This window comes from Bombus vosnesenskii, unplaced genomic scaffold (genome assembly GCF_011952255.1).
Source record: "Bombus vosnesenskii isolate JDL3184/JDL3185 unplaced genomic scaffold, Bvos_JDL3184-5_v1.1 scf7180000013302, whole genome shotgun sequence".
In the NCBI taxonomy this organism is placed as follows: Eukaryota; Metazoa; Arthropoda; class Insecta; order Hymenoptera; family Apidae; genus Bombus; species Bombus vosnesenskii.
In genome coordinates this window covers 2,026,267-2,037,664 of record NW_022882951.1, presented here as the reverse complement: position 1 = coordinate 2,037,664, position 11,398 = coordinate 2,026,267, and the positions used below count along the sequence as shown (strand labels likewise).

At 39.1% G+C, this 11,398-nt stretch overlaps 1 protein-coding gene across 1 annotated transcript in view; it reads right to left on the bottom strand.

The window, feature by feature from the left end:
- Positions 1 to 11,398, bottom strand: part of LOC117234010 (connectin-like) — a 176,935-nt gene continuing 165,537 nt past the window's right edge. Inside the window, exons 5-7 of the mRNA XM_033494804.1 lie at positions 4,899 to 5,084; positions 2,437 to 2,561; positions 1 to 376 (exon numbers count right to left, since the gene is read on the bottom strand). Of these exons, the coding sequence (XP_033350695.1) occupies positions 128 to 376; positions 2,437 to 2,561; positions 4,899 to 5,084 (560 nt within the window). The 3' untranslated portion in view covers positions 1 to 127. The remainder of the gene's footprint in view (positions 377 to 2,436; positions 2,562 to 4,898; positions 5,085 to 11,398) is intronic.

The window sequence follows — 11,398 nt, the reverse complement described above, 5'->3', positions numbered from 1 at the left end:
ATACACACCTCGCGCGATTCGATTATACACGCTCTTATGTTTCGCAATAGCGAGAACCGTCCTCGTCCTCGTGCACGGGCCGTCTTTCCGATCTGTTTGCTGGGCCGTCCGGCGAACATAGCCGCTTCTACGTGAACAGAACCGACAGAAACAGGAGCAGAGAGCATAGGAGGACGGACAGGTCGAGGCGAACGAGGTCAGGCGAAGACGAAAACCATATGGAACCCGAGGAGCCGACACGAGCATTCTCATGGCGACTCGAAGGTTGTTCGGACGCCATTAAATCCTCCCTCGAGGGCTCCGGGCACGGCAGCTCTTCTAGTTTCAAGTCGAATAGGTTCTTCACGTAGCACAGTTTACCCTCCACCATCTGCACCTGTAACAGTATGCACGAAGAAGGGTGTTTTAGTCAGGGATGGTTGCGGTTCCAGGGTGAAGTGACATTCTTGTAAGCTTAAATTAAAGCACTGTGCAGAGCTGCAAAGATGATTAGCGAGACGACACTGGGTAAGGGAATTAGTGCTCTCTATCGCTCACCGTCACGCGTTGTTATATGCCAGTGGTTCAGTAACCGGTGTTCCGCGAGCTTGTTCTAAGAGTTCCGCGAGATTAAGTTATCCCATCTTGACGAAAGAATTATCCAAGTTGCGGTTTTTACGAACGTATCTTCTTCTGATTAACGTTTTCTTGTTTTTTTTTTTTTTTTTTTTTTTTTTGAGGAATATTCTTACGATTAGACAATTCAGTCTACTGATAATAAAATAAAAGTAAAATTCCTACGACAGTGTTAGAATTTCTATTCGTATAAATAACATTTCCTTACGTCTGTATGGAATTCGTACGATGTTGGTTGTAGTTTCTCGCCTTCTTCGAAAGGATTGCCGGGAACTACGCAAGAGACTGGTATCGAGAAAGTTGGCGCAATTGATAAAACTTTCGCCGCTTCTTCCTCTTTCTTTTTTACTTTCTGCTTATTTTATAAACACGCGAATAAACGATATTTCGATACTTCTTTTCGAATTATTAGACATTATTATTAGACATTAATTTTATACGTGGAACGCTGATACACACCACACGTTTAACCTCCGTTCACGATTCATAAAGCTTTTTCCATTTCGAGCGCAACTAAACGCAACATCGGAAACATTCGATGGTCCGAATTTGTTGTCCGCTGAAAACGAACGGACGAATTAAAACTTTAGTCGCGGCATTATTTTGACAAGTGAGTCGATGCGTACATATTTTGAGAATAAATCGAGGGGCGAAAAACGTGGCCGAGTGCTTTGGCCGGTTTTAATTGTATATAAAAATAGAATGCGGCGTTTCGTTAAACAAATTTCATAGTTCGTTAAATTGTTCGCTTGAAACTTTATGGCGCGATACATTTTTATTAAAAGATAAAAAGAAGAGCAGTACGAATAAATAAATGCCTTTCGTCACGCAGAGAAATAAGTTACGCTATTTCGAGTAAAGTGTCGATTTTACTTGTGGTTTTTCCGAAATATCGTCATACCTGGTCAGCTTATCCGCACCCTATGCTTCCGTTGGACATTTAAATAAAAAATAGTCTCCGAGAAATTCCGAGCACGTGGAAAAAACCGGCGAAACCAAAGGTCCCTTCGTGATAAGGAACTTTATAACAGCGTTTCATAACCAGACAGTGTTTCGCGCCCATGTCGGCGGTATGCAGCGTTTCGTCGAATTCCAGACGATTTTTCTACATGTTTTAATTCGGTCGCGCGTCTCTTGAGCGTCCGATACATTTTATCGCGATGGCATTTGGATATGCGATTAAAGCAATTTGAAAATCTTCTCAATAATATCAAATAAAATAAAAATAAAATCAGGTTACTGAAATTCGAGTCGATATTGGATCAACGTGACACTTTGTTCGCTTAAATGCACGATCGGTAAACGGTGTGGTGTAAAATCGAACATTTCCTTAAAATATTAGCTTGTCCGAAAAGTTTCTTCCGTTTTATGAGAAAATAATAGACGTACAACGTTTTCTTGTTTTATATTATTTGGTCGAATTACGTACGATCCATTTCGTTCTGTCGAGATAAACATTTCACAGACTTGGTTTCACGTTTGTACGAAGGTGCACTGTTGTAAAAAACACGTTTGCGAAAGAAAGACACTTTCCGGACGACCTAATACCGGGTATCGACAGAGAAATATTCGCGAATATCAAAATTGTTCACGAAGAAAGAAGATAAAAGACGTTGTAGAAATTGTAGACAAATATTGCGTGATACGTGATATTATTATACCAGATACGATGAACGTAACATAAAATATAATGGCGACAGGTTATTCGTCCCTTAATTCAGCGACAGATTGGAAGAAACGTGGTGATGGAATTGGGGCGAAATTGATCCCGTTCCCTTCGATGGCAGGAAGAAAAATATAGAAGGTAAACGTATATCTTACCTTCGGCTGAAAATCGGAATTCGAGGAAGAATCCTCGTATCCATCTTTGCTCTCGTATTCGTCGCCCAAGTAGGCGTCGTCGTCCTCGACGCTGCCGTCTCTCAAGCTCCCGGTGCGATATTCCTCTGTAACAGCAGAGAATCGAAAATTCGAACAAAATGCATATCGAGCAGTCGTCGAAAATGCGTTCTAGATTGTTGCTGTTTCCTTCCTTGGTCTTCTATATCGCGAAATGAAATAGAGAGGAGAAAAGGGCTTGACATGTCGTAGATAAAGCGAAATAAAACGGAAACTTTTTTGTTTAAAAAAGGACGTACAGCCTGGTCCGCATAACCGTCGCCCGCGAGAATCTTAGGATCCCTTTCTTTGATCATTTCAGTAAAATGGAATGTCGTTGAAAGTGTAGAGTAAAATGAAAATTAAAGGACCATGGTTCTCATTGTGAAAAAGTCGTCTGCTTATTAGGAATATGAAAATTTCGATATCCGCGTTATCTTTTTTTTCTCTTTTAATTTATGTACGCCTACTGTTACGTTAATTTTCTGTATTTTCGTTTTAAGCGACGTATAATTTGCCTGTCAGCTTTTAAAGAGAATAACTACATTTTCATTTGTAACCGATTGCTAGGAAATTGAAATGCTCTCGAGGAATATCGATCAATTAGACCGATACCAAATATTCCTTTTGAAGGATTCGATTATCGAACAGAGAATTTGAAATTCGAAATACCGAGGGTCTCTAACAACGAGTGGAATATCGGAAATTCTATTTTATTGGTCGGGTACTGATTAAACGTTCTAGATATCGGTAAGTCCAAGCATCGGCTGGATTATTAAAGATTTCGTACGACGGTGAATTTGATCATTGAAACGGAAAACGTTGTGATTTAATTGTGAAAAATTAGTTTGCAGGGACGAACAACGAAACTGCAAAATTTCCCTCCGTATCTCGAACGTTGATTAATTTGTTTAGCGTTCGCTTTCAGCCGCAATTTTATGCCCTGGACATTAAATTTTCTCATTAATTCGATTAATTCAAGTAATTTTTAGCCCTCAGATGATATCGTTGAGACACAGGGAATTATTACAAAATATTTGTTTTATGAAATTTTATCCCCTGGGATGTAATGCGGGTACTAGGTGCAACGAAACAATGGAACAAAATTTAATATAATATTATTTGTCGATATGGTTTACAATGAAACGAAAGCTCCTTTGTCTCCAAGCGGTATTCGGTCTTTTTTTTTTTGTATTTCATTTCATTTTTCGAGCCTTTATTCGTATCTGGCAGTAATAGCAAATGCAACGCACCAGCAAAATAAATGAATTTAATGGATTCGTGATTTACGTTATGGCTGGTCGTTATAAAGGTTAATATTCCGGCACACTTTGTACCAATTGAAAGAAACTGTAACGCGAAACAGGTGTTCCTGCGATTCAGTTTTGCACAAAGTGGCTAATAAATAGAAACGATTTTTTTTTCTTTTCAAATGTATCGATTAAAAATCCATCTATACACGGCACACATATCGCGTTCCGATAGTTTCGTAAAATAATATTTCCCTTCTTCCGTTTAACGATAAAAATATTGTACGCTTCAATCTACGAAACTAGATTCGAGTAGATGAATTTTTACTACGAATAATTAGTCAAAGTTTTTCCTTTTAATTTTTGGTAAATCGAAATAAATTCGGAGATGGTTAAAATGTCTATTCTTCTGTATCTCAGAGAATCAGAATTCGATCCAAACATTCGGTACGAAGTAACGTTTACCATGAACCGCGAGAACAATGTAGGGAAAGGAGCTATCCTAGCGGACAATGCAAGATCCCAAGAAGCAAGCCTTATTCATTCGTTACAATGACGGAAATGCACTTGGACGAATTCAGCCCACTGTCCTCAATGCTTTTTTGTTCACGTTGAAAGATAATATTTTGAATGACGACAGATTAACATCCGAATACGAATAACGGGATCATAAAGTGCGATTCACGCGTGTTCACGGTTTTACGTTACGCGTTTCATTTTCGTGCTACTATCCGAGAAAAAGCTCACCGTTAACATTTACAAAATGCATAGGTTATAGACTTTTCTTTTACAAATTTACTCGACTTCACCTCAACTTGCGTCGACTTTATACAATTTACTCGCAACGTCTTATCTAATTTATCACGCGATTCGCGATTCGTAAAACTCTCCTCTCCAACGTTTCCTTCATTTCGTTACTTTGCTTTATTACTCGCTATTTTGTTACAAACTTCTCACTTTCTTGTTTCGCTATTACCGAATATCTGCATTAATACTATAAACGCGTGACTCGCAACGTCGTAAAACTTCATCGACGCTGTTACATAGTTTTACAGAACAAATGGGTCTAAGACGAAAATCTGGCTAGCAGAATGTCCAAGAAAATTGAACGGGCAGACAGTAGAAACGAAAAGCGTGTAAGCACCTTGAACCTACCTGAGTTCCGTGCAATTTCGAGCGCTTCGTTCCATTCGAGGTCGTCGTTGTTGATCTTCAGCGTTGCGTTATTGCTCTCCAGGAAGCAAGTGAGCTCCTCCAGGGACTCCCGCAGCTTTACGTTCTTCGTCTCGTTCCTCAGACCCCAGATCCATGCCAGCTTGCAGTCGCAGATCAGTTTATTGCCTGAAACCGAGACACCGGCGGTGGATGTTTGATTAGATGGACCTTCGTCTTAACGTGTTTCCACGCTGTCGTTCATTGGAAAAGGACGCAGCAATGCTAGAGGAAGTTCGGGAATACTCGGATTTCATTGAGAAATTTAATAATATTACCAACGAGCTTTCACAATTATCCTACTTTTGGTAATTGTATCAGATTGTCGGAAAAGTTTCTTTCGTTTCATAAGGTGGTAATAGACGAACAATAATTTCTGTTTTATATTATTTTATTGAATTAGGTATCATCCATTTCGTCGTATTTTTATTATCATGGTCGTGTATAATTCAGTAAACTAATATAAAACAAAAAACATTGTGCGTCTTATAAAACGAAAGAAACTTTTCAAATATATATTGGGTTGGCAACTAAGTGATCGCGGATTTTGTCAATACCACCTAATGACAAAAATCCGCGATCACTTAGTTGTCAACTCAACAGTATCCAGTGGAATGGAGAGGTTCAAGATTTCAGATGAAAAAAAAAATACAACAAATTGAAGGTATATCGATACTATCAGAAAATACAAGCACCCGAGAATCTTGTTAGTTTTCTTAGTTGCAAATTAAAGTTGGTGTAGTCCTTTTTGAAAAATTAATACTACGTTAATTCTAAAAACTCGAAGAACCCTATTAGATCCATCGAATTGCAAGTAACAGTTAATTTAGGTGTACGATTTATGTATACTTTTCCCTTTTAAGAGGATACTCAAGAAATGAAATGAAACGATGAAAATATCGTTCGTTGCTATGTTAATTCGAATACGTGGCAACATCGTAATTCAGCGACGAAGAGTTGTAACTGTCTGCACTGAAATAATTCAAGAATGATCTGGCTGGGCTACAAGGGATGGGAGACCGCGTGCTGACCATTGTAATTAATTGTTTAATAATACATTCCTAGCAGAGGGGAAGCTTCTCCAGAATTTTGTCCCCTGTGGTCCTCAGAAATTCATGCGATTGCGGTGTGTCGTCCATATACAACCGGACACGAGGAACGAAAAGCCGACTAGAGACCGGCTTTTCGACTTTGCACGCGTTCTACCTCTAAGAGCTTCTTTATGTTCGCCACTCTTGTGGAATTTCCATAGCGAAGTTCGGCTCGCCAGGAGTTTCGCCGATTACACGCGATTCCCTCGGCCCATTTTAACGAGTTCTATTTGTTTTCGCCCCCCACGAGCGTTGGGAATGCTTTCGCGTTGTTTGAGAATCGCGAGAAAACCTTGCCGATTCAGACAGCCATGAAATTTATATGAAATTAAGAGATAACAAAATCCTCGGATGAAAATAATCCTGGGAAAAATACGAGCTTCGAATACAGTTTTCATCTCATTTTTTTACCTTTTATTTTCCATTTTCTTCCCTTTCGTGTACCTATTGATTTCTCGATTTTGATAAATACAATGGAAAAATGTCCGATGCGAAAAATATACACGCGAGAAATATCAAATCTCCAGTGCATCTGTATAGAATAACATCGTAACAAATCCCAATACAACGTTACAAGTTATCAAAAAACAAACGAAGGGATTAATTTTTCGGACATCCTGTACCTCCGCCCGTGAAACGCACAGAATACGCGATTCCCCGGAGAGCAGCTACAAAATTACAGAAAATTCATTGTCATTTACGGGAAAGTAGCGTTGATATCTTTTCTTCTCCGCTTTCTTTTTTCTTCTCCTCTCCCCACCGCGATGGCGAAGAGCGAGGAAAGAAAGAATGCTATTAAAGTTGGTCGTTTCATTTTCGAATTCAGTGAAGAAGGATTAGCGCGAGACAACACCTCGCTTCTGTGAATGTAATGGATACGAGCGTGGTGATTGTTGCGTGGACAATGGCGCTTAGCAATTATTTTAAAGCGGCCCTCGAAACAATGAGAGCGAGTCGCGTATATAGTAACTTGTTCCATATTCCAGCTTTGAAGCTCATAATGACTCATAATAACAGCAGAAGCGGTGACTGAAGACGAACCAAGACAACCGTCTCTGTCCCTTCAATCTCCATTTATCGTGCTTTCATTGTTACGCGGCTCGGTCTCGCGATACATCCGTTTAAATTCACGTGTCTCGAACCTCGCTAGCTACTCTTTTAAGGAGACAACAGTAGAAATCATCGAATCTCATTTTTTTGGAACGACGAAACCAGAGTAAGAGGAGAAAGATGAAACTATCGTTCGTTGTCTATCAGATTTTTACAAATTTTGACACGCTACGAGATGTATTGGTACCTGTAAGAGTGAAAACCAGAAAAAAAACGTTATGATGCAATTTTTCAGAAAGTCAGAGAGAACAGCGGAGTCGTAGGATAGAAAATAAGAGTTTTCTAATCTTTTACCAGGCTTTTTGTTTATTTCGTTCATTTCGCTTATTTTTGTACAGGGAATTAGAATGATGGAATTGCGACGAGGAAATGGCAGGAAATTTTGTACTTTTTGTTAAAGTCTCGTTCCTCTGGATTACTTTTTCACAGATCAAAATAATGGAATCGTGAAAAAAATGGAAATTTTTTGCAAATTCTTCGCCGACTCTCATTTTTGTGGAAATTTTTCCCAGAGATTTAAGTACACGCGTGAAAATTATCGTAACGCGATCGGATCGCAATTTTTTGGCGCATTGAAAAATCAAAGTATTGGAATCGGTCGTCTTTATTTGCTACGATTACTATAAAATTTATTTCCCAGCAATATTCCATTTTTTCATATTCCCACGAACGTTTCTCGCAGGTTTCTGAAACTTTCTCCAAAGAGATAACTTTCAAGGAAAGAGGTAAAACTCCAAAGAAAACAGAACGTTCGCTAAATTTACAATGTCCACGAGCTCGTCGAAATAAAGAAGGCAATCTCGTAAATAAAAAAGTTAAGGATTCCATGAAAATAAAGTGTTCAAAGAGGCACAGCTTCGAACCTATTTATCAAGATTTTGTAAACGAAAGAATGATTTATGTAGAGTCTTACGCAAACGAACCTTACCTTCTACGGTGAAACAAGCGCCGTATTTAAGTAAGATCTTTTAACAAACAGAAAAAACGAATAGAAATATTTTCATTAATTGGTAGAACGCCAAGTATAGAGAAGCTTGCTGTGAGAAGGCTATATAAGAAGATAAAATGGTGAAAATTCTAATTTCGCTATTTCAATATCGGCAACCTTTGAATTGACAATTATAACGACCCTTAAGAGACTTTATACCTTTTCTATACTTAGGAAATAAGAATTTTTCACGTTTTCATGAAGACGATCGGAAACGAAAAAAGAACTGTAACTTCCAAATGTTTCGTATCTTCCACAAGGAACATAAATCGAAGAAGAGACAAGGTCAAGAAAACTAGAAGAAAGAACTGACAATACCAAGAAAACAGCGCGTCTGGGAATGTTTAAAAAATACGAGCGATCGAAATTCGCTGGATGGAGGGGGAATTAGCATAGAAATTCGTCTCGAGGCAGGTGAAATGATATTATCGTCGCTGATTGCTTCCGTTGGTTCGTCCAGCGACGAGTTACAAACGAGCAGTAGAACGACAGAGCTCGTTGCTCTCTACTCGTTTTCTTCCTGCATCTTTCATGGCCGACATTTTCTAGTACCTCGCGTTGTGTTAGCGGGATAGTGCGCTGAAAATTGAAAGGCCAACCTGGCGAAGCAAGCGGTCTCGTGGGCTCGACTCGTGAAAGAATAACGAAATAATATAAAGAGATCTGGAGGACGGATCTCGTTTGCTGGAACGCGATCCTGCCTGATTCATCGCGGAATCAAGGAAAATACAGGTCAGAATAGGGACGTGCTGTTTCCGGATGAGCGACAAAATTGAATAAGTTGTCTCCCTTCGAGCATGAACTTGTATAGGGTTAAATCTCGTGGCTCGTTTTCGTGTTTCCTTCGTACGGGCAACGTTGCTTCTCTGCTTGACGGTTATTGCCTGCATTCTAAGTATTTTTGCCGTGATTTGTCTGTTGTGCGCTGCCGATGAAATTGCTACAGTGTAGGTTCGCCTTTTGTGCAAAGAATTTATTAAGGACGAAGAGAGATAGTTTTTAGTTTTTCTCCTAAATATTCGTATCGTACGTTATTTTATCACCTTCATAATCAGTATTTTTTCGCCGCGCTCAACCTTTCCTTTTATTCAAATTTTTTTTTTATTTATTAAAATTTACAATCAATTCTCGCATTGAGAATTTTCAGTAATTTTTTCTGCCGTGGCGCAGTGACATGGCTAACTATTTATAATAAGTTAATACTTATTATAGATAAGTGTAACTTATAAGAAAGTATTATAAATAAGTAAATGTTACTTAATTTAGATAAATAATTGAATCTAGCGTTTAGGTCTAGCGGGTAGTGTCTCTTCAGCCTGCGGATCCGGTCCGACGTATCGAGTAGTCCGGTAATTAGGGGGTTTCGATGTTTCTTGACTCTTTTGCTATACCTGTCGCTATATTTTGCTATTTCCTCCTCGACTGTTGGTATCTTGAGGTCGCGATGTATTAGTTCGTTGGTGACATACCAGGGTGCATTTATAATGGATCTTAGCGTTTTCGATTGGAAGCGTTGAAGTATTTCAACGTTGGAGTTACTTGCTGTTCCCCATAGTTGGATTCCGTAGGTCCGGACAGGTTTTATTACGGTCTTATACAGGGTAATTTTATTCTGTGTGCTTAGTTTGGAGCGTCGGCCAGATTTTATTCAAATTATTAAATTTTATTAAAATCCGAATCGGCAAGCAAGAAATTGAAGTTGAATTTTTCTAATATTTCAAAATCCATCTTCTCAATTTCCTTTGTCGGTGAAGAGGAAAATTCTGCCGAATCTTTTCATCGGCGATTATCGGTAGCCACGCGTTCCATACCGAGACGTTGCAATCAAAATTTATTCAACGGTTTCAAACGAGCCGAAAATGAAACAGGATAGCCGTTTGAACGCGATTTTATCGTTGCACGCAGATTTAATAGCGACATTTAACAGCATGCCTATCGAGTAATTTTCCGTCGGAAGCCGCGTCGATTATATACAGGAAATTTACGATATCAAACGAATCAATCTTTCGATTTTCAACGTTTTCGCTCGGTTCGCATACAGCGTCCAATTATGCTCGAATCACCGTTCGAATTTTCGAATTGGGAAAAGGTTAGAGAGAAACGACGCGCATCCTCTGCTATTTTTACTTATTTAAGGCGAACATTTTCGCCGGGAATCGTTCGAATGAAAAGGAAAAAGAGGGAAAAAGGGTGACAATTTTCGACAAGCTGCGCGAATTCTTTCATTATTGCGTGAAAGACAAGGGATAATTTCTAGCGACGTCTTAGAATTCTTCCATCCGCTGTTCGAGCGATGTTCGACGAGAACGAGAACTTTGCAATTATTTTCAATCGAGTTGACAATGTCCGGACGAAATTCTGAGACGAGTGGTGAAGGACCAAAAGGGTGCAGAGTGTTCCGTAGCTACTTTTTCCTCCTGTGAACTGTCGCAAATATTTTCTCCGTGAGTTGTGTGTATTTTCTCTCGCAATAGGCGTAGACAAGATAAGCGGAAAAAGAAACCGGAGAAAACGAGTGGCTTATCGAGAAATTATTCGTAAGACTGGGCGAATATCTGACAGCATTTCGCGTTCGAATATCAATTGTCCAAAAGATTAAATTTCAATCTTGTAAACCATTTCCAAACAGGTGTATTTCTAAAAGCAACTTTGAAGCATTGACTCGATAATCCCGCAAGATAAAGCATGTCTAAAAAAGGAAAGGAAATGGAACAAACAAAGCTGCTACTCAGAAAATTACTTCTTTCAGTAGCACCTGCGAACCGTTCGAAAAATTCTTTTAAAAGTCCTACCGATCCGACAAAATCCCAATAAACTCTTCGCTGTTGAAAACATCTCCAAAAGTAATTCTAAAGCTATCACGGAAAACCTTTGAAATCTTTCTGTGCTCGTTAGAAATTCTCATTGATCAAACAGCGAAATACGGAATTCATAAACGTATTAAAAATCGAAGAAAACAGAGAAACAAAAGAAACGAAGAATATCGTTGAGATTTTCCTAAGATCTGCGATTTATCCATGCTTTTATTCGTTTCGGTGTACTTTACTTTAGCTTGAATCTTTACTTGCCAATGCTTGTGTTCGTTCTAGACGGTTTTGTAGTGCATCGAACGGCACAAACCGCTTTCAATCAGCGATATCATCCAGGAGAAGAGTCTTCCACTACGCAAGATGCCATAGAGAAAGAGAAGACAAGGCGAGCGAGCAGCGTTTCCCTTTTTCGAGCGTGCTACGAGTGTTTTCTCATCGCAGTCT